Raw genomic sequence first — 25,186 nt, forward strand, 5'->3', positions numbered from 1 at the left:
AATAGATGTGCCTTCCAATCAACTAAAATTTGGTTTAGTGAGCAGATGGTGGGTTTTCTGGACAAGGCATTTGCAACCACATTGTTCTTTCCTTTCACATATTCAATGTCAAAATCAAAAGCCTGAACCTTGCTTACTCATTTTTGTTGCCTTTCGTTCAAGTCTTGTTGCTCCAGAAAATATCTCAAACTGTTGTGATCCGTATGGAAGACAAACTTGGCACGTACCAGAGATTGCCGGAACTTGGTTAGTGCATGTACAATGGCCAATATCTCTTTGTCATAGATGGAATATAGGCGTTCTGTCTGCGTAAGCTTCGTACTCTCATAAGTTATGGGGTGTCTATCTTGCATCAGTTCCACGCTGATGCTTTCTCCAGACTTGTCACACTCCAAAATGAACGGTTGAGTGAAATCAGGTAATGCAAGTATGGGACAAGTGCTCATTGCCTCTTTCAGATTATCAAAAGTGAGTTGTGCCTTTTCATTCCACTGGAAAGACCCCTTCCTTGTCGGATTTGTTAAGGGTGTGCTGAGCTGAGAGAATCCTTTAACGAACCTCTGGTAGTAACTGCACAGTTCAAAAAATACTCGCAATTCGGAGAGTGATTTTGGGGGAGGCCAATCAAGGATAGCTTGAATCTTCTCTTGATGAACTTGAACTTCATATTTACTGACAACATGCCCTAGGTACAATATTTCTGTCATACTGAATTCACACTTTGATTTCTTGGCGAACAAAGACTGTTCCTCCATGATCCATAGGACTTCCTCCAAGTGCTTCAGGTGCTCCTTCCATGTCCTGCTATAAATAAGAAGATCATCAAAAAATACCAATAAGTACTTATGCAATTGTTTGTTGAAAATGCGATTCATGCATGATTGAAATGTAGTAGGTGCATTTGTTAATTCGAATGGCATGATCAGAAACTCATAATGCCTATAGTGACAACGAAAGGCTGTCTTTTCTATGTCTTCCTCCCTTATGCGGATCTGATGGTATTCGGAATGGAGATCTATTTTTGAAAAATAGACAGTGCCATGTAATTCATCCAGCAACTCATCTATCCTTAGAATGGGGTATCTATTCTTTATTTATTTTTGTTCAACGCACGGTAGTCCACACACATGCGCATTGTTCCATCCTTCTTTTTGACCAATACCACCGACGACGCGAAAGGGCTGGAATTGGGATGGATCCATCCTTTCTCTAACAGTTCCTAAATCGTCTTTTCAATCTCATCTTTGAACTTCTTGAGATGGCGGTACGGTGTGGTTATGACCGGTTTGACTCTTGCTTCTAACTCGATTGTATGTTCAAACCCTCGATGTGGAGGCGTGTTGACAGGAATGTCTATAAAAACTTTATCGTGGTTGCTCAAAATCTTCTAGAGATCATCATCCTGGAGAGATGTTTGTTGCCCATTTGTAGGTTCTGTCTAAACAAAACAATGTGCGGCTCAAGCAATGTCATCATGCTGAAAAATTGCTTCCATCTGATGTGCAGAAACTTCCTTCGAACCCTCATTCGCCATTCCGTGGAGAACAACCTTCTTTCCATCGACAACGAAAGTGAAATCCATCCGTTTGAAACTCAGAATGTATTCATCAAGGGTCTCCATCCATTGTGTGCCTAGAATAACCTCCATATCATCAAGGTCCACTATGAAGCAATCCTCAGTCACCATGTGATTTTCCATTGTGATACTTAGCTGAGGAACAAGGTGTGTGTAGGGCAGAAGAGTCCCTCCGGCAACCTTGACCTGAAATCCTGCGTGTGTCTCCGTAGGTAGGCCTCTTCGCTTCACCAGAGACGAGTTTATGAAATTTAGAGTGGCTCCGCTATCCAGCATCACCGCAACCCTTTGTCCTTGAAGGGTACCCTATACATGAAAAACTGTGCACCTTGGACTACTAGCTAGGGCAATAGTTCTTCTGTGTAATACTAAAACTGCAATTCTTTCTGTACGGTTCAAACTAACCAAATTGGTGTCGTCGTGATGTTGGTTGTCTTCGGCGAGTGTTTCCTCCTGTTCATCCTCATCATTGGATACGACCTCAATGTAATGTATTTTTCCCACGGTCCCATGCAGTGGAAACATAATTTCTTCCTTCGGAGTTCCTGTCTGGTAGCTTCGTCCAATGGCGGTTTCTTGAGGTGGAGGTTTATTATCTTTGTCCCTTGGAAACGCTGGTGCTTTGTGATGTAACTTCGAGAGGATGATGTCGATGATGATGCCATGCTTCGTGCCTTCTTAATAGCCTCCAACAGGTTGGCAAGATTGAAGTCTTTTACCCAACCTTTCAGTGGTTCTATTAGTCCGTCCATGAAGAGCACTATCCGTCTTCTTTTATAAATGTCCGCGACTTCAAACAGAGAGTTTTTGAAATTCCTCAATATATCGGTCGATCGATCCAGTTTGTCTCAGTTGTGTCAAATCTTTGAAATTGAGTTCCGGATCTTTTCCATCAAATCGCTCTATCAATCTTAGTGAATTCTGCATAAGTAGTTATTTGATCATGCCCCAATGTGGTGGTGCCATTATGCAACCATTCATGCGCAACTCCCTCCAAATGCAGTGCCGCAAATTTGATTGCTTCTTTTGGCATAGGATTCAGCTAGAAGTAAGTATCGACCTTCATTACCCACGCTTGCGCAGATATGGATTCGGATCCGTCAAATGGAGACATATTTACTTTCTTTTGAGAGCATCGTTAAAGTATCCTTGGTTTTTGCCTCCTGAATATCTCATTCTCAGATCCGCATAATCTTTGTCGGATATATCCTCCTCAAAATTCGCATTCTTCTAGTCTTCCCTTAGTTGTTCTTGCATCTCTTCAAATGTTGGTTGTTTCCCTCCGTGTGGTGCCTTCGTCCGTGGGGGAAAAGACGACATGAAAGGTTGAGAGTGTGCTAGAGGAGGGTTTGATTTATCTGACACCGAGTCCGCGCTGTGACCATTCAGTTCTCCGGATATTTTATTGTATGCTAAATTCTCGAGAGTCTCTTCCATGAGTTGCTAAGTATCAGTGATCTGTGCTTGATTCCTGACAAGTTCCCTTAGCAGTGCCACGAGTTCGCAGCTGTTAGTTCTGGTGCGGCAGCCATTCAATCAACAAAATGTGTCCTTTTCCGGCTATAAACTCTCATTCACTGTCCACAGGCTGGCAGGATCGAAGCACAATGATACCATTGTAATGTTTCAAAATCCTGAGTGGGGACTGATTGACCTCAGCGAATAGGGATGTGCAGAGTAACTGCACGTATAGCAAAATTGTGGGCCGAACAGTATTGGATGAAGGAGGAAGTCGTATGCTTTAGTGATAGTATGGATAGGGTGGAGGGAATGAATGCCATACGGTGGTTTGGGGGCTAGAGCAGCTGTACGGTATGAAGACTCAAAAGTGGCCGTACGATGAGGATTGTTATGAGGCAGTACGGTGACCCCAACTTCTAGGCCGTACAATGGGTGGAGGAGTATGATGGGGGGAAAGAGGAGGATGTACAATGAATGCTAGATGGTCGTATAGTAGGCCATACGTTGGGGTTGATGGAAGTCAGAGATAATGTACGGAGCTGTGGGTGGAGGGTGAAGGCCGTACAGCCAAGGAAGAAGCAGTTGCGGACAAGGACAAGAAATGGTATGGATGGATATTTGAGCCCTATGATGAGAACACTCCTGTTCATTCACAAACACAGATTTTGATGGAATCCAGACACCAAATAATAAAGATTGGAACACAGATAATTCCTTCAAGAAATATATATGTTGAAAAGATGGTGCTCCGATTTGCTAGATTCAAGCGAAGCATTATAGGCGACGAAATAGGGTGAGGGTTAATTCCCACCGAAACCGAGATGACCAAATAAGGAAGATCTTTCACTTCCGAAATGGCGAACAATAGAGTATCCCAACAGGAATTCGCATTACAAAAATAAATCCAAATTGCTTACCTAAAGACTACCTACAAGCCGTGCTTAAATACCCGTCAGGAAACTTTCCGAGGGTGTATAAAGATAGCTGACGGCGACGAAAACTACGAAAACAAAATAAAAACGGGTCCGAGATATATTAAATCAATTGGCCCATTAACAATAGTTTGATACATAATTTATTTTATAATGGGAACATTACACCATCTTTGTCTAACTCTTAAAACCTCTGCTGCTTCTCTTCTTCCATCTTAATTTCTTGAATGCATACTACTTCTGCTTTCACTTGATCAAGAGCTCTCTTGATCAACCTTCTTTTGTCAGGGGCATTGTAGCGCCTAAGATTCCACGTAAGGAACTTCATGGCTGCCCAGGAGAGACAATGTCCCTCTTGAATCTCAAATGGGTTTGTCCCTTCATGTTGCTAGCATCGTCCAACAATCTCTAAGTTGATTTCTTGCCTCTTGATTTTTGTGTCCCCCCTTGAGTCTTTCCCACCTCAGTCTTCGATTGAGAAATTGTGCGCTGATCTAAAAGACCAATCTCATCGATGTTTGCTTCTGCACCCTCTCCCAACAGCTTCTCAATTTTTGGAATTCCTCTACACTGGGGAATATTGAATACTTCTTCGACCACTTGTCCGCTGATGTTAGTCAACACTCTCTTCCCTTCCTCAAAAATGGACTTGGTCACAATATCAAATCAGGATGTACACTCCATTACCAATTCCAGACAAGGCAAGGTAGGAGGGAAAGCCACCGCGTGTACAATTCCGCTCTTGTAGATCTTCTTTGCCATGGGGGATTGCTCTTCCTTCTATCTATCCTTCAATTGTACCATGTACACTGCGCCGATATTGGTGTCACTTATTCGCCTCACTTTCGAGAAGTAGGTGGTCTTAGGCGTTATGTCTTTCTTGTCTTTTTTCATATTCATTCCCTTTGGGTTCTTGCTTGCACTAACATCCACCATCCAAAGCACTTATTTCTGCCCCTTCTTTCTAAATGATATGGACTACACTTATCAATCTCCAAACTTCTTTCTATCGATGAAATCTATCTTATTTTTGCCTCTCCAAATCCTATCTCTACACTTATCCATCTCCAAACTTTTTTCCTAGGGATGGGACTACCACTTATTTTTGCCTCTTCATTACCTTAGGATGTATTACTCTTATCAATCTCCAAACTTCAATCCTATGGTGGTCTCGCTTATTTCTGCCTCTCCAAATGTCCTATCATGAAAATTACACTTATATCTCCCAACTTCAGCCTATCAATGGATGATGAAGTGATGGATGACAAGTGCAAGAAGAAGATAAGGGAAACGAACCAAGCAAGAACAAAGAATAGAATCCGCCTTTAAAACCAATCTTAACATCTAAAAATGAATGAGTATTTTACCTTAAATCTGCCTTTATCAATAATCGGGCCTCTTCAAGTTTAGATCTGATTTTAGAAAATTCAGTCCCTCTCTAAAATATGATGCCCTAGCGAAAATCAAAACTTGCCAACCTTGCGAAAATTTGCTCTTTACACTGAATTCTGACCTCCTTGCCAAAATCGTCCAATTTGAAGAAAATTGCTGCCCTAGGGCAGAAAAGTCTGCTCCAAAACAAAACTTCGGTTCTCCAAATTTGCCCAAAATTGCCAAAATTCAGACCTTAAATCACTTTGCCTTTTCACCAAACAAAATTGCCCTAGCTGGAGGAAGAATTCGCTGCCAAAGAAGAAAATTCTAGACTTCAAAAAATTGCTCAATTCTGCAAAATCAGACCTCAAACTCCAAAATCACCTTAAGGCAGAAATTGCCCAACTTGAAGGAAGAAAAATCACTGTCAAAGATGGAAAAATCAGATCCCAAAAATCGCCTAGTTGGAGAAGAAATTCGCACATCCAAGGAAGAGAAGATGAAAGAATGAGGAAATAAGAGGGAGGAAGCCCCTTCTTATATCATCTTGTTGACCTCCAGAGTGGGCTGACCCGCCTGGAGGGAAACAAAAATTCAAGTTAGAGCTCCAATTAATGGCCCAATTTTAAATGAATCATGAAAATTACCTAGCCTTATAGCGAAATTGCCCCATTTAATTGCTAGTGTGATCCGGAATTGCAAAATAGAAACAAGGTGAGCCCAGGAGATGTCAAAATTTTCATTTAAGAACATTTTGACAATTAAAATATCATTAAAATCGAATCTAGCAAGTCAAAATTAATTTTCAATATTATATTACCAATTTTCTTTAACATTTCTAAAATCCTCTAGGCTAAATTTTAACCCAATTAACGAGATTTTGCAACTTAATCCAATTTCTATTTTGCAATACAATTTCAAATTTTAACACAATAAATCTTTTTCCTAGCAGTCGAAAGTCATACTCCAATTTCAATTTTACTATAAAAAAATTTCTTTTCATCGAAAAAATTCAAGATTTTCCAAAGCGACTAAATCTAAAAAAATTATTTTGAAAATGCTCAAGCTTATACAATTCTATCAAATTTTCAAAAATCCATTTAAGTCCAAAATTCGCAATATTTGTCCTACCAGATATTATTTTAACCATCGACAATAATTTTGTTGAATTTTGTTTGGCTTAAGGACAATATTACATGTTCCAGAAAATCAAGTTTCACACCAGGTAAATACAAACCAAATCCCTTTCCTGGTCTGAAGGCATCCAAGGTGTAAAATTACCAATTCAAAACCTCTGGACAACTCCAAATTTTGCTAGGGCAACCAAAAATTCCCATCTACTGTGAAAATTGTAGGGCTTGCCCGAACAAGAGGGTCTCTAAAAAACTTGGGGCGATGGTGTGAAAACCTCACAATAGTCTCGTATCATCTTAAATATTTCCATATTCTAGTATTCATGAGGGAGGTTGTACAGTCTGATCCAAATGGGGACCTCTTCCACCTTTGCTTGTTTAGGGTTAAAGTTTGGGACTTGGTCTTTAATAAAGAAGCCAACTCCGTCCATCAGAAAGGGCCCATTATACATAATCCTTGTTTTCTCACTTTTTGAGTCCATTATGATCAGAAAGAAACCATTAGTCGGGGTTTTGATAGACACTTCCAACCCCCAACTGTCATTAATCCACTTTCTCATTTTAGGAAGAGATGGCCATCCTCCTCCCCACTTCATGAAGAAAGCCCTTTCCCTTAGCATGTTGACCGTCATCTTCCATTCTTTTGTGTCTGTTTGGATATTGAGCACCTTATTTTCCATTGTGACCGGCGCGTCTTTTGTGAGCGATATAGTTATTGTAGGTCGTTCATCTTCCATCCTAACCCACTTCCAGTTATTTCCTGTCCAGTTCCTTTGGTTTTTTTTTGATTCTTGATTCCGAATCTAAAGATCCATAAAATTTTTGTGATTTTTTCCACTCCAGTTCCGATCCAAGAAACCACCCCATGATCCATACTGCTTTTGCGGGGCTTCCAAAGTTGCCACAACCCATTTCGAGCTCCCCTCCCCACCTACCATCGCTGCCTACCGCCATTCTCACGAAACCATGGTCTACTCCTGTGCTCCGCCATTCTAGATGATCAAAGAGACATCATTATATTATATATTAAAACTATTTATAAATATAAACTATTTACAAATATATACTATATAACATGTAAATATGAATTATAAATATCATAATCAAATATTATATTAATTATTAGAAAATAAAATGGTTAGTTTGATCCCATTAGGGGAAATTCATTTCTCAACTACTCTTACTACTTAGGACTTATTTTCCTTTTTGATTAATTCCTTCAATTCAATTTCTTCTAGATGGATTCAATTTATAGGAGTGTAACACCAATACTAAGGTATGTTGGGACGACGTGATGTCGGAACAAGTTTTCGAGACGAGGGGACAATGGGCTAGGGGATGACGACAAGGGGAGGATGAGGTAGGGAGGGGTGTTGTATAGTATACATATAGAAATATATATAGAACTTGAAATGCTAGTTACGAAATGATGTTTAAGTATAACTTACCAGATTAAAATACTTGAACATAGCAAAATTACAAGACGAAGTAGAACACTAGAACATAACATTACATACCCAATAGTAACATTCAAAAATCAAAATTCAAATAGAAATTCAAGTACCCATCCTAGTGGCACGACATGGTTGTGGAATGGCAGTGGTGGGGGTACTTGGGTGCTCAAGCACCTGGTACGGGGATGTCTCGGGGATTGCGAGGTTTGGGAGGGGGGTGCGAGTCCTCGTGTTGCATTGATTTGTAGTTATGGATCCAATTCTCATGGGGGTTCAATGAAAGGGAGGAAGAACAACTTTCAAGATGAGATAGAGATTATGATGTTTGTGGTTAGTAAGCTGAGGTTTCTGTTGCTTGTGATTGTGATTCTGTTGGAGAGTCAAACCATCAAAGTTTGAGATTTGAGATTTAGAAGTAGATCTGATTGTTTCATATTGTACTATCAAAGATCAAAACCCAGTGTGTCTGTAGAAATATTGTAGGGGCCTGCTTAGTGAATCACCTGGTCATGTGTTTGAATACTCCTATGTTATTAGTAAACCTCAATAGATCCCTAACGCAACAAACTAGTTCTTGAATCCAACTTGATTTGGATTTTCAGTGATAGTGTAGGGGCCTGCTTAGTGAATCACTTGGTCATGTGTTTGAATGCTCTTATGTCATTAGTAAACCTCAATGGATCCTTGATGCAACAAAGTAGTTCTTGAATCCAGTTTGAACTGGACTTGGATTAAGTGGCTTGGGGTTTGGATCCATTAACATAGTTCTAAAGATGTGGTGTAGTATCTGCTGAGTGTTTGTCTTAATTAGTCAAAACCAAGTGCAAATTCAAGAATTCAAAGTTAATTATAGGAATTTCTACTTATTTTGGTAAAGTTCACTATATCTTTTTAGAACATCTTAAGTGCATGTATTTTCTATATTTGTATGCGTAGTAGGCTAGCAGCCTAGTTGAGTGTTGCCTAATATTTGTCGAGTGCATGTTGTAATTATTTATTGGAGATTGTAAATTTAAAAACTTAAATTGCGGAAGGCCTTGAGCAAGTAGAAAGTATGCTACAACAATAAGATAAGATAATAATATTAATGTCCACGAGAAACCGACAAGGTTTATGGGAATGAGCATACAAACAAAAGAGCCGACCAAAGTAGAAGCACCAAACAGTGACTGGGAAGAAACAAAAGCAAGAAACAAAACAAGAACGAAGACAAGGTAAGGACTAAGGGTCCTTCCTTGTCACAAAGAAAATAGTAATAGAGGGGTAAACCCGTGAACGATCCATAGTCTTAGAATGCCGTATAAGACCACTGTAGGACGGTCGTTGCTTGGAGAGACTGGTGTAGTGTCTAACCGATCTAGAATGAGAAGTACTGGAAGGCCTTTTCAAACCCCGTGGAGGAGACAAGGGAGAGAAAAAGGCAGTAATGAGCTGGTCTGAAGTACGCCCCTGAGGTATAAAAGACCGTAGGATAATCTCTCAAAGATGGGGTGGCCTCCTGAAGAAAAAGTGCAAGACATCGCTGATCAATATAGCTAAAGAATATCGAAAGAGAAGAACAATCGTTGAAAAGGCAGTGAAATCTCCCTCTGATCTCATAGTAAAGAGGACATCAAAAAATGAAGTGGATCTCAGTCTCAACCTCTGCTGAAGTACACAACTAACATATCCGATCAGCTCGATCCATATGGTGATCGGTCTGAGCCTTGAGGCGGTGAGAACCATCTTTGAATGAGCCTAACGAAAACTGTAAGGCATGATTCCAACGCCGATAGAGATAAGCAGGGTAGACAATAATACCATCCTAAATCTCAAGAAATGCTTAGGATAGAAGGCCATCCTAGGTTGCAAACCTCTCGGGGGATTACTCCAGGTAGTGGTAATGTACTATCTATAAATATCCTGTCTGACATGCTCGTTCAACTCTTGATGCAAGGGGAGAAGATGAGCAGGAACATCAAGTGAAAACTGGTAAGGAGGAAGATGATCTATCTCAATACCAATCGAACCCAACAAAGAGGTGGCTTGGGCGTACCAACAACGAGACCTAGTAGAGGTGTCAGATCTTGTAATCTCAATAGAAGAACAGTATGCGAGATGAGAGTATCTGTGTTGGTCAACACCCGACTCCATAAAACCACGAAGCCGATGAAGAAACCAAATCAAGTAAAAATGGTGGCAAGTTTGAGAGGATGAGCTCCAAACTTAGCTAAGACAATGTTGTGAGGGGCGAGTCTGTGACATCTTATGATATGTCGTAACATCAATGTTTGAACCCTCTCAATAGAATTCCAATCGAAAGCAATAAGAGAAGGCCCTCAAACCACCGAGCCATAGAGAACTGTCGGATGAACAAAGGAATCCAAAAGGGACAACTTGGACGAAATATCCTGGAAATGATGCTTGAAGCATTGTCTTGCCAGCAAAGCCAAGGAACCCATGCCCTTACTAACTCTGGACTGAATCGCTGGTCTCAAGCTGAAGCGCGACCCCGAGAACTTTACACCGAGATACATATAAGAGGGAGCAATCTCAACCTCCTGACCCTGAAAGAAGAAATGAAGATGAGAGGTCTTTAAACAGTGAAAGACCATAACTCTAGTCTTAGACAAGTTGACCACAAGCTGCTGCTGATCACAAAAAGAAGGCAAACCATCAAGGAGTCTTTGCAAGCTGTCGGGAGAAGAGGCCAAGAGAACCACGTCATCAGCAAAAAGGAGAATGGAGATCAAGACCTGATGCAAATAGCACCCATCTCTCGGTTGAGAGAAGCACACAAGGATATCCTCCAACTCATCAATATACAAACCAAATAGTGTAGGAGAAAGAGTTCAGCCTTGCTTCAACCCAATGGTGCTTTGAATCGGAACAGAAAAGCCCTCTGGAGTCTTGAGCCTACCGGTTACTCTCTCATAAAGCCTCATAATAGCAGTTTGCAACATATCTGAGATCCCAATCTCATGAAGTCTCTAAAATAAGGCCAACCTAGGAACGGAATGAAAGCCTTATGGAAGTCCACAAAACAACAATAGGCCTTCTGAGAGCGGTGCCTAGCCTTCTCAATGATAGCCCGCAGTGTGAATACATGATTCATAGTCTGATAGTTTGCTTGAAAACTAGCTTGCCCTTTAGCTCTACAGCTTCTTCTATCAAGCTCACTACAGAACATGGTGTTCAGAGCAGTGGCATAAAGTTTGGCAAAAGTATGTCCGATCATAATAGTCCTGTAGTTACCTGGATCAGAAGCAGGCCTAGACTTATGAATAGGGTAAACCACGTGTCTAGACCAAGACTCAGGAAACCTAGTGCAAACCACTCTATTAAAGAGTGTAGGAAGGTAAGATCCGAGAATCGAAGCACCAAGCTTGAAAAGTTCTGCCTGGAAACCCTCTTCATCTGTTGCTCTGCTGCATCTCAAAGATCTGATGGCCTCAATAATACTGGAGTAGGTGAACAAATGGCAGTATGGAGGTGGAATGGAGTGAAGAGGTGGCTGCCCAAGAATGTCGTAAAGCATAATGATATGGGAGGTTAGAGAATGGTAGTCGAGAGTGGAGGACGGGGGGGAGCACCGAGGGAAAAGGGTACGCCAAAAGATCTAGGGATTTTGAATAAGCGTGGAGCAGAGGGTTTTGCAGTGAAAAGAGGCAAAAGAACATTTCTTGTGGCGAAGAAAACGGAGGTATGAAAGACGCTGATGGGTGAAGGCAGGAGACTGAGTCTCAAAGGCGACGTGAACAAAGCAATGGAAAGCTTTGCAATCAATATCAAACCATTTATTCATAGGACAAGTATTTCAGCGCTTAGCTCTGAGAGAGGGAGGGGAACGGTGAGGAATAGAATGGAGAGCAAAATCCTAGATGGCAGAGGCAAGTGAATCAAGCATGTCAGAGGCAGCAAGCGACTCGCTAAAACTAGCAGGTATCGGAAGTCTCCTAAGGTGGTAAGTAAAGAGCTCACCATTGCTCTCGGGGTAATGAAAGCAAGCCTCTCTACAGCCATAGTGAAGATCATGCAGATACACCAGGTTGTGATACTGTTTCTGATGTCAATGAATATGATGCAGTGGGATGGAATGACAAATTATATTCTGCTCAAATGTTAAAGGATCTGGAGGCCAATGATGGCTGGGGTGTTTAAGTTTTATTAGTATGGTTGTTATTCCTGCTTTACTAGTACTGCAACAATATCAAACAGTTTTGTTATCCGTGGAGTTGTTTTACAGTCATGTACAAATTATGTCTAGTTACCCCCCGCCATTTTTGTATTTTGTTATGCCTAGGGGGGGGATCTATATCCTATTTGTTAGTTGGCTCAAGAATCAGTCTCCAAACAGTGTGGACGAGTTCTATTACAGACTCATTTTGTTCTCAATTTTATTGACTAGTCTTATATAAAAACTTCAATTTAATTAATTTGTAGTTTTGTAGGACATTATCTCTGTAAATTAGTTTATTAACAGTTAATTTTGAAATGTGAAATTATGCTATTGCTAGCAATTAATTGTGTGGTTGATGTTAGTGAAGAGAAAATTAAAATGTATTAGCTTGTCTAAGTATTTTCATAAGTTTAACTGTGAAGGATAGGGATGCAATTTTAATTACTGCATGCCTTTAATCTGAGTATATTTTTAGAGCTTTTTGATCTGTTTTAAATGCTATTGGTTGAACAAGACTCTGAGAACTCAAAGCATGCATAATATGCATAAGATTGCTTGCAGGACAGACTCTGGATTTCTGGTGATTTGCCTTAGCAGCTTCCAATGAAATGAACATGACATAGATGCATAGTGTATGAGTTCTAGAATCCTTTTTAGCACATATTCCTGTGGTCAATATTCAGATAATTTCAGGGACTTTTTTGTGCACAGGTGGCACCAGAAGAGCAATTGTTTGTGGGATCCATGCCTACTATTGAAGGTGTTGGAGATGAGGTGGTGTATGTAGCTATATTTATATCAACCTTTGTTTTTCTATACAGAACCTATCTTTGGTAAGTTCCAACTTTAGAATGGGTTATCTGGCCTCTTCTTGTTTAGCTATACTACCCTTTAGCAATTCTTAGAGCATCACTACGTAAAGTCACTTCTTTCTTTGTAGTCATATTATTTTTGTTCTATAAATGACGAACTTGTAATCCTTTTTGTTTGAAAAACAAATGTTTCTATCAATAATATAAAAGTTATAATATGTGCAAAATGTTTAGACTAGCATTTGACAAAGCCTAAAGAGATTAACCACAAAAGCAAAAAGTGAAATTTTTCAAAAATTTCCTTCATTTTCTCGGAAAAGCAATGGCTCTATTAAAATTATGAAGGCATAGTTGAGATGGCAGAGAATCTGGATAATCTGAGCACTAAAGTCGAATACACAGATATGTAAAACAATTTAATTTTCACCTTGATTTCTGCCATTGACTGTACTGCATTTTTCTTGCAGCTTATGAAAGGTTATCACTATCCACTATTACTGGCAAGTATGAATTATTTTAATGCCCTGCCCTCTTGGGGACAGCCAGTGACTTCTTCCTCACATAATCAGAATGGAACTGAAAGTTAATTCTTACTGTGACATATACTGTACAACTACAAACATAGGTATTTGAGCTGAAAGCCCACTAGACTTGCCAATTTACATATGAATGGTCCCCAACTCACCTTCGTGTAAAAGGATTTTGGAAAAAAGCTTATAAGAAATTTGTTAATAAAGTTTTGGGACATCCTGAAAAACACATTGTGAAAAAGAATGTACGAGGTGTGTTACCAGAATAGATAAAGTTTTCCAAAAAAACCTGCTAATGGAGGAATCCCTCCTAGAGATAGCAGACATAAAGATAAAGATGAAAAATAAAGTGAAAAGATTCTCTTGTTTTTTTCCAATGCCATGTCTTCTGGCAGGAAGCCGGTGTCTCCTTCCCTTATATAAGTGGAAATCAAAATTAATGTGAAACTTAACTCTTCTGACTACAAGTTAAAAGTAGTAGGTGGATGCTTTCATTATCCGTAAGTGAGAATTGAAATTTAAGCTGCTTCAATGTATGTACTTAGGAAATTGGTTAACTTTTTTTCATATTGTACATACTTAATGATATATTACATAATAACAAAACATACTTTGAGAGTACTCTAATTGAATGTCGAATATTAAGTATAGGAATTCAGTGGCAAATGGATCAAAGTTACCCAAATAAACAGGAAAATGGGTTGGATACACCTGCAATTTAACTTATCTAATGCTGGAAATGGACTTTGTGGGGAGAGCTTTGAATTCTGGGACAATTGCAAAACAATCTGGGCACTGCTGCAAGTCCAGACTGGGTGGGGGCTAGTGTTTGATGCAGCTTAGCTGGAAACTCACCCATTCCTCCTTGGACGTGTGTATCCTTGTATCCATATCAGATATGGATACAATATGGCATGGATACAATTTAGATTCCCTACCCAGACATGCCAAATAATCCTTGATTTTTCGACGATGTCAAATACTATGTTCTTTGAGTTTTTAAAACTTATGACATAAATCATCCTTGATTAAATTTTTTTCTTCATACAATTTATTTTCGTTGCTACAAATAAAAACATTCACCAAATGATGAAGAAAAATGAAATTTATTTTTATTTCAGCTACCTATTTTATTGGATTATCTTTTAGAGCAACTCTACATTTTTTGAATAGTGTAATTGTGATGTTGCCAAGATGATTTCGGGCCAAAGGGAAACTTGAACCAAGGGGAAGGGAAACTCAGCATAAAGGGCGATCTCAGGCTGAAGGGCTACTTGACCCAAAGTCGAACTCAACCTAAAGGGAAACTCAACATGGAGAGAAACTTGGCCCGAAGGCAATCTTGGCCCGAAGGTGATCTTGACCGATAGGGAATATCAATCCGAAGGGGTTCTAAACTTCTAAACCCGAAGGGAAACTCAACGAAGGCAATCTCAGTCCAAAGGCGATCTTGGGTGCACAGTTTCAAGTTGCAACACTTGGCGTACATACACATTTCCTTTGTGTTTGTTCAAACTTTTGTCGTACACCAGTTGGTATGACAATGTTACATCCCAATTTTAGACCTAACTTGAAATATAGCCGTTGAGGTTTGCATGAAGTCAATTGGTAGTTCAATTTGTTATATCTGGTGAAATGGTAAGATATTCATTATGATTTCAAGTGAAGATGACATGTTAGTTGATCGTTAATCACGAATTCATGGAATTAAGAAGATGGTTAACCGTTGTGATTATTCAAATAATTTATGATAATATAATTTAACGGTAGAGAATTCTTTGTAGGGAGCATATCAGTGGGGTGGAAGCATTGTCAAAAAAGAATTAGGCAGGAGCATCACCATCACTGAGCAAATGGGTAGAGGACCTAGCGACTTGGAACAGAATACATTTGTGGGACCCGCATGAGTTATTCAATAAATAATTTAATTAATATAATTGAGTTAAAATATAAAACATATCTTAAAGGATCTTAATTTATCTTTCGTCATATTATTTTTAATAATTATTTATTTACGTGCATTTAATATAAAATGATTTAACATCATCATAATTTAATAATTTAAATAAGTGATTATAATAATGTTCAAAATATAATATTGTTTGAATTATAATATTCAAACTATAATTTCTTACTTTTAATCGATTAACACTTGGCATGAAAATCAATTTAATATTTGACGATTTGAATTGCATAATCTTTCAACCTTTTATTTATCTTTCCTTCTTTTGTTTAAATCGATTTAATGCTATGGAATTTGAATTTGTGGAGGAATCGAAAAGTCTTCTTGTAACTGTTGGAAGTCGAAGAGCCAAGTTATTCTTTTATATTGGAGTCTCATGATCGTATTGGCTATCTATCTTTTACTCTTTTCTTCCTTCAATCTTTTTGTTCTCTGCCATCGGTGCTTTCCAAAATGACTGAAACCAAATTTCGATTGTTATTACTGCTCATACCGTCCTCATTTTATTTTCCATATTCCTCTCTCCTACTTGGCCACGGGAATCAAATCAAGTCGTGGGACTCTCTTACCCGATCATAGAATCATCCGGAAATTATAGAGGCGTAATAAATCAATGCATTCATTTTTATCATACTGAGAATAGTTACGACTGAGATAAATCCCGGTTGAGATTAATACCAACTAAGATTTTGCTTTGCGTTTCTTGTCATGGAAATCAAAACCGATAAGTGGAGTCGGAACCCTCGATTTTAGAGTAATTCAATATAACCAAAGTGTCAAGTAAGATTACTGTCGAACCATGTATGTCCCTCTTGTATTTCTTTATAATGCTTGACGGGTTTCATATAGTACCCGAAAACTAAATACATATATTATAGAAATTGGTCGTCTATTCATTTCCATATACCACACCAGTTGTATCCTTATGCCCTTATTACATAGAATCCATATTATTGATGTTTACTTATTTTCAGGCTGAATGCAAGGGAATAATATATAGATTTTAGAATATGGAGTTGGTTAATCATTGATGTTATTTAGTCAAGAAAGCATATTAATCATGTTCAATAAATATCAGCTCAAAATTTAATACATCCTTTTATATCTGATTCGAGATGGAATTGAAATCATGTAATCTGAACATTGAGGAATTCACCGGTAGTATTACCATAATAGGTGAATAGGTGTAAAGCAATATAGTGGATATAAACTTGTGAGCACCTAGGAATCACCGGCACGGTAGCTTGAAATGGTGAGGAGGTGTAGAGGGTCTGCAAGAACGCGGAAGAGAATTCAATTATGATTAATTTAATTAATTAAACATTCGAATTTGAAATCTTTAAAGAACATAATTATGTAATCACAGATTATGAAATGCTGGATGTATGTAATCTTCTTGAATAATTGACAGAGTTGTCTGCTTTGAGAATTTCGAATACTTGGGATTCACCCGACTGTGTAGCTATGGAGATGGGTGATGAGGTGAGAGAAATGAATCATTAATACTATGAATTAGTATCAAATATGAACGAACAACGTTTATCATTTTTAATATGGATCAATTAATAGCTCATGCATATTCTTGTTATTGTGATCTCCTGCTACGAAGTCATACGGTGAGTTAATTACCAAGAAGCCTAGTGGATGGCAAGATGTCCCCTGTCTATTCCAGGTAGGGAGGGCCTTTCTCTTAGAGATCGTGTGGGGATAAGTTGTGGTCTGAGGTTGGGTGGTTAAGCCCTTGACAATGTTTCACCTCTCCCCAAGATGTCAGTCGTGAGTCAGACAGAGATAAGCTATGCAGTCAGTTGTTTAACGGAAACAGGTAATATCACTTTTATTTATGAGGAGGTAAAGATTAAATTGAGTTATTTCATTGTTACTGTTATTTTACACCTAGATATAAGAGATAGATTCATGGATTGCCTTTCATTTATATGAATATCAAATATAAGCATATTTCTAATCTTGAGATACTGTCACAGTTAAGTAATCGGAAGGAAAAGAATCTGAAGCCCTAATTGATTGAGAGATCACTGGAACCCTAAATGATATAGTGGTATCAGAAGCCCTAATTGAATCCGTGGTAGCAGAAGCCCTAAGTGAATTCGTGGTGGCGGAAGCCTTAAGTGATATAGCGGTATTGAAAGCCCTAAATCAACCGATGGTAAATGATGCCCTAATTGATACAGTGGTATGTGATGCCCTAATTTAAAATATAGTGGTATTTAATTGAAATTACCATTTAATTTTAAGATAGTGCTTTTTAGATGATAGTTGTCATTTGAAATTTTTATAGTGTATTTGTGGTCTAACTCGGGTGGTTGTAGAAGCATCCTTAGTTTGATTTCAATCTCAGTTTTCCAAGGTATGTGGTTTTCAATTTCTGTAGTAATTTCATTTGATGGTATTTCAAGTTTTTAGTTAAGAAATTTTGTCGAACTGATTTTTAACGGTAAATCTTATTCACATGAACATGAATGATATAACTGTCTTCGTATGAAACGAAGTAGTAACTGTATTCTTTGAGTATGTTAGATGTTAATTTAGACCTGGGAAAACTGGATGTTATAGACAATATGCTCTGTAGTACAAATTGTTTGCATAAACAAGATATTAGTGTACAAAGATAGAGGTTTGCATAGACAAGGGAAAACTATATTCAATAATGATAACACTTCACATTACAATAATTCGAACCAAGAGTTGAGTAGAGGAGGGTGAGAAATTACTCCTACCAAAATTGCTGAACTCAAGTAGAGAGGATCTTTCACCTCCAAAATGGTGAACAACTGAACTCCAACTTGAATTTGCAGACACAAGAAAATACTAAAGTGACATACCTACAACAATAACTAACTCGACCTAATATATGGCTTTGAAACTTCCAAAGGATTACAAATGACGACCAAGACACTACAAACGAATAAATTATAAATGGGCTTGAGAGATATTATTATTATTTTCGAGGCCATACACATAACCGTAATTGAACCATTATTTTATTATTTTGGCCCTCTTTATTTTGTAACTAAATTAATTAATTAGAGATTCCGCTTTTTAATTTTTGGCATAAAATGAATTAATTTAATTTACTTTTAAAATTGGGGACATTACAAATCCTCACCACCTAAAGATTGCTTGCCTTTCAAGCAATCCGCTCTAGGATTGCATACCAAATGCGAATGTTGGAAGCCATATTTGTCAAAATATCCATACTGCAACACGAGATTGCATGCACACAATTGGATGTAAGTGATATTAGTAATTCATTGTCAAGCTTTCGTTGTGCCACTTAGATATACACATTGCCATTCTCTGAGTTGGGATCCCACTAAGGCTAATCATCAAACACATCAATGCTTGATTCCCAAGCTACCATGCCATCAATCACTTCCCAAGAATGATGGTCTGGAATCTCAAGACTCATTTGCAATTTGTTTTTCCCATGTAGAGGCCACTCTTTTTGAAAAATAACGGTCCTGTTTGCCACATGTTCTAGATAAGGAAGAACTTCATACTTAACAGATTGTAGAGCTTGCCCATGAAATGGTTCACTGGTACTATTTGCATCTCCATGCAAATACCCTCTTTAACCATGTTGTTGTCATGTAGGCTTTTGTTTTCTCCGATTGTAGGCGTAGTAGCATATTCTTGCATATCCTTATGTGGCACTTCATCCTCTACATCACCTTATTGCTATCACCAACTTTTTAAGCCTTGTGCGATTGAGACTTCAATTTTTCTTTATAATGTTTGAATACATTATTCTCCAATCTACATTGCACAATAGAAGGAATGCATTCGTGATTATGAATAGCCCATAGCATAGATATGATAGGTTGGGATATTACATCCATTCCCGCAATATATGAAATCATAATGCTCTTGCAAAAATAATCCTATTATCATGTTGCTCCTTTATCATGACCAAAAAGTGATGAACATTGAAACATATTGTGGATCAAATCTTGCAATCCCATATCTAAGAGGAGGTTACCCACTTTGACTTTTGCACAAATCTCTAGTATTGTAAATCTCTTATCAAATGGATCACTATTGATGTCATCAAGGCTCTAGGAGTTGTTAATAATCAATTGCAATAGCTTTGTCATGGTGTCATCATCATACGGTAGACTTGAGGGGCCAAGATTCTCAAAATCTCACTTAGACATGTTGTAGCTACTAGCTTGATTTTCTTGACATAGTGTCTTAAGAAATTGGGTTGTCTTAAGGCGATCTCAATTGGAGTAGGGATCCTCTGTATAAATCTTGAAGGTGACTGGTTTACCTTACACAAACATGCTTCTAATATATCTAGTCGAATATCAACATCGTCACTGAGCTCTTTGCCAATCCTTTGTAACGCATTCACCCACCATTGTCTGTCATTGGGTGCCATAGTGTGATTCGAATCCCAAAGCTTTCAGTCTCTCCAATAGATTGGCAAGATCACCATTTTTTATACCATTGTGATGTACCCAAGGTGATTTCGACCTGAAGGGAAACTCAACTTAGAGGGTGTTCTGGGCTTGAAGGGAAACTCAACTTGGAGGGTGATCTTGGGGCTCGAAGGTAAATTTGGCCCGAAGGCGATATCGGCTTGATGGCTATCTTGACGTGAAGGGAAACTCGACTTGAAGTTGATCTCACCCCAAAGGTGTTTTCGACTTGAAGGGCAACTCAACCTGAAGGTGACCTCAGTTTCATAGTCTCAAGTTGCAACCCTTGGCGTACACACACACTTCCTTCATGTTTGATTGAACTTCCATCGTACGATAGTCCATATGCTAGTACCACTTCGTATGGGAGACTGTCTGTATAGCTATGGCATTGATAGTTGTGAATTTGGAATGTTTTGATAGAAAGACGGAATGTTGCAAGACAATGAGGAATATTAATGCTAGAGTTCCGCAATAGACAAATTCACATAAACAAGATATAGATGCACAAAGATGGAGCTCTGTATGTACAAGAGGAAATTGTATCGAATAATGATAGCACTTTAGATTACAAATTCGAATCAAGACTCGAGTAGAATAGGGTGAGAAATTCCTCTCATTGAAACTGCCAATGCCAAGCAGGGAGGATCTTTCACCTCTGAAATGGCGAACAATTGTACTCCAACTAGGATTCACATACACAAGAAAATACCAAATTCATATACCTACAACAATGACTTACTTGACCTTATATATGGCTTGAAGATGTTAAAGTTCAGAATATGTGTATAATTTTATTTTATTATTATTTTTGTACTTTAAGGCTTAGAGGACGACTCAGTCTTCCTTTGTATATGTAGGTGATGCCCCATCACCAAGGGACACCACTTCTCCATTATAATCATATTTTGGTATAATAATTATATAATATAATAATTATTATATTAGTTATTATAAATAATAAAATATAATAATTATAATAGTTATTATATCATTAATTTAATATAATAATGATATTTTTAATTTAACATAATATAATGTCTCAAATAATGCTCTATATTACTTGAGACATCATTGGGAATCAGATATGCAAGCCTCTTGAAGCAAACTTCAACACTCCCTCTTAGCTAGGGAGGCTTCTATATTATGTTAAGTCATCATGAATGTATCATTATGGTTCACCATAAACATCACAATGAATTTTAAATATCTCCTTATGGCATGCACTCGGATATCACCTCATTCAATATTGAACATTATGGATTTATATATTTACCACATGTTATGCCTTGCAATTTCACTTCATGCGATATCCACCATAGTGGATTTAAAATATTACTATTATGTCATGTCCTTGGATAATGCTTCATGCACTATCCACCATAATGGATTTCAAGATATCCACCATTATGGCATGTCTCTGATACCACCTCATGCACTATTCGCCATAAAGGATTTTAAGATAGCTACCATTATGGCATGTCCTCGGATACCACCTTATGCGTTCTCCACCTTAATGGATATCAAGATATCTACATATGTAATGGATATCCATTACTTCATGAGATATCAACCATCATTGTGAGATTGTCACCTCACAATGAAGGTAACATTGTACAAGTGTTTTATTGTTGTGAAATGGTCACCTCACAAAGATATTCATTTCATATGTACAAGGAAATCACCACAGATTCTCTTAAGTGGTGTTGTCATGGCATCACACTCATATGACATCCACCATGAACCATATGAGAGGGTGGTAATAAGGGCTTATGCCTCAAGTCTCTCTCAAAGAGAAATGCATCAACAAGGAATTGCACCTCATACTTCTTTGTTATGGAGAACTCATTATAGTACATCTCAAGGAATCATTGATACTGAGACTCCCTCTTAGTCAGAGCTTCATTCTCCACAATATCAAGCCTATCTCGAAAATGCAAAAACGTCACTCGAATAAGTAGCTTGGTGAGAATATCAGCTGTTTGGTCTTTAGTGCTTATGTACTTCAAATGGATAGCATTCCTTGTACCATGTCTCTATTATAGTGATATGTGCTTCGTTTTGTCATGAACGTGGGGCTCGAGTTTGCATCACTCTTGGTGAATCCCAAGCTCACTAAGTATCCATCCAAGAATATCATGAACAAGGTGTCCACATAAAGGTCTTCCAACCTTGGGACTCCATCCCATAAATTTATAGTTCTCTGACTAATCATTGGAGAAGCCATCTTGACATGGTTTACTCCCTTTGAATCAATATGAACAAGATCTTTGGATGTTAATTAAAGCAAATCCTTTAGTTGTTCACTCTTTCTCGAAGGGATACTTCACTCACATAGTCCCAATCATGGAAGATACCTTGCTCCAAGAGACTTTTATCATCTGACATGACTCAAATGTAGTTGAAGTTGCTAGATTCAAGACCACCTTGGACAGACTGTCATAAGATCAAGCCCTAGACCAGAGAATTATATGACCATCTTGAGATTTGAAAAAAATCTCTTTGTAGTCCACTCTCTCTCAATGGAAGAGCCCCCTTTGTCTCGATTTTGTTTCATAATCCCAGAGGCTACCAACACCTGTACAAGTGACTCGACAACATTCCTAATGTATCACACTTCTTTTTTTGCAAAAACCATTCTTGGGGACCAAGGAAAAGATCAAGGGAAATAACTCTTATAGTACATATATGAATACAAATAATGGATTGACTACAAGAAGCAAATAAAAGTAATACTCCAAACCATCCCTAGGGACCAAAGAAAAGAACAAGGCAAATAGCTCTTATAATACATATGGGAATACGAATAAGGGATTGACTACACCAAGCAAATAAAATTTTTACTCAAATTACAACAATCAAAAACTATTTCTCACATTATTCAGGAGCATCCTTCCTAATGTAATCTGCTTCTTTCTTGCAAACAAGGGGTTAAGGCTAGTTTTCTCAGAAGGCTTTTTTTAAGGTAGCATCATGAAAGCTTCCTTCTATTTGAATCTCTGGTAATATTGATCTTATTAGAAGGGGCCTCTGGGCATTACCCAACACCTCCTCTAATAGTTGAATAAGTTGATTCCTTCTGAGAGAGATTGCTCCAAAATATCAGACTGCTTAGCCAAAGTTAAGGTGATAAGTAGGAGATAATTTCCACAGCAAGTCAAATCGTGATATTGTTATCAGGATTTAACTATGTGATTTTGAGTCAAACTCATTGACCCATGTTTCATGAGTAGTGTTTCAACATGAATCCATCTCTCATGAGAATAAATGGAACACTTAGCACTCATTGGATCTAGGTGATGCTCACAGGGGTGAAGCACTGGGACTTCCCAGGAGGTCACCCATCCCAATACTACTCCAGCCTGAGCGCGCTTAACTACGAAGTTTCCTCCATGGTTGAACTGAAAGCTTGCAACCCCATTTGCAAAACCTTCACCAAGTGTTGTGCCTTATGAACCCTTAATGAATATGCCAATAAGGAACATTATACATCATTGACCAGTCAAGATATATTAGGGCATGGATAAATACTTTAATGAACATCACTTATATGAGCTAAATGACTAGTGAATTGTTGTTGGCCAATATTTGTTGGGAATAATTGCGGATTGGTGCGACACAAAAGATTTAGATACAAAAATCTCTTGGTTTATCATATTGATAGTCCGATGGATATTCTCACAAAAACTCTCTTGGTTACTGTCCCAATGGGTAGTTTGTCAAAATTATGTTAAGGAAGAAAACAATAATGAAAAGAAGTTGAAGGCTATGTATATCATGAAATGTTGTAATCTAGTTTAATCTGAAAAATATTACAAAAGTTCAAGGAAAATAGCTTATTAATCTAAGATTGTAGGCAATTTGTATATGAAGGTTGAATATCTTGAAGGGTTATGTGATTTATGATGAAATAAAGGATTATATTCATGTCAAGAGCCTAGATATGAACAATATGATGAAATAAAGGATTATATTCATGTCAAGAGCCTAGATATGAACAAATATTCTTTGCCTGATGTTATTCATTTTGTGAGATCCTGAATATTTAAATTCATTAATTTATTTAGATACAACCAGATATTTACCAAGCAATAGGTCCAAAAACTTACATTTCATTTATCTGAAACTAAAAGCTATGGTTGCAGTCCCCTTACCAAAGAAGGTTGCAAATAGTGCAAACAACACTGCAAACAAAAGACACACAATTATGCTCCTAAGCCCTACCTATATGCACAAATGCAAACATCATTTTGCTGCTATTCCTTTTCTAAATGCCATGGTCACGTTCCTAAGCATAACTACATGTACAAACACAAAACTGAGAAACTCTCGAGCCTCAAATTAAGAATATTGTTTACTACATGTATCGTCGTAAAATGGAAGCACTTCCATGTTAAGAGTGTTTAGCCCTATGAGTAAGTGGTCTGGGCTCATGTCAAGCGCCTTGAATGGGTCTTTGCATGGATCTGGCTGTTTTCCCCCTGTTCTGCTTTTCTCTCTCTCTCTCTCTCTCTCTCTCTCTCTCTCTCTCTCTCTCTCTCTCTCTCAATTTCTAGCCTATTTCTGACAACTTTCTCTGTGAAACTGAGGACTTTGACTTTTTGGGTCAAGGATGACCTTTAGATCAAGATTGACCTCTACCCTAACCTAGGTAAAGGATGACCTCAACCTTGACCTAGGGCAGGGTCGACCTCGTCCTTGACCCCAGATCCATTTTTCAATTTCCAAGAGTTTCGGGATCTTGGGCTTTGAAAAGTTTCATTTTCCCACTTTTGGGTCAGTTGTTTCGGGTTTCGGAATGGTAGACTCTTAAATTACATTTAATTTAGGTCCATTTCTAGGGGTTAAGGTTAATTGAGATTTAATGCTCCCATGTCGGCCTTCTCTAGGAGTTTGTGCCCTAGATCTCTATATAAGGAAGCCTTCCTCCCTCATTTTGACATCTATCTATTATCCACTTTCTATGAGTGAATACTACTATCTATGAACGTGCATTCAAGCATTCAAGATCCGATTCATCAAGGAGGTCCATTGTTAGCCATTCAAGGATTCAATCTCTATGAAGCCCCCTTGTTGAAGATTTCTCCATCCATATTCATTCAAGCCTATTCCTATGTAAAGATACATTGAAGATTGGTGTTGAAGATTTAATGCCATTGATTTGAGACATCCTACATGCATTTCTACATTCATTTGGAGCATCCGTACTTGTGGATTCAAGGATTCAAATCTTCCACAAGGATTTCAATATAAGCAAAGTGAATAGTTCCATTTACATTGATTATGCATATTGCAATTTCAATTATATTTCAAGGTTAATTCCAAACTAGGGTTTGACCAAGGCAAACCC

The 25,186-nt window shown here is 38.1% G+C and overlaps 1 protein-coding gene across 2 annotated transcripts in view; it reads left to right on the forward strand.

The window, feature by feature from the left end:
- LOC149554988 (uncharacterized) overlaps positions 1-25,186 on the forward strand; it is a 148,372-nt gene that overhangs the window by 20,882 nt on the left and 102,304 nt on the right. The window contains exon 2 of one of the 2 annotated variants that reach the window (XM_089829021.1): positions 12,801-12,922. The exons of the other annotated variant lie outside the window; for it this stretch is intronic. Within the exon in view, the coding sequence (XP_089685147.1) occupies positions 12,801-12,922 (122 nt within the window). The remainder of the gene's footprint in view (positions 1-12,800; positions 12,923-25,186) is intronic. 2 annotated transcript variants of the gene reach the window in all.

This window comes from Cupressus sempervirens, chromosome 5, assembly GCF_028749045.1.
Source record: "Cupressus sempervirens isolate cs-2001-9-10 chromosome 5, ASM2874904v1, whole genome shotgun sequence".
Classification (NCBI taxonomy): domain Eukaryota; kingdom Viridiplantae; phylum Streptophyta; class Pinopsida; order Cupressales; family Cupressaceae; genus Cupressus; species Cupressus sempervirens.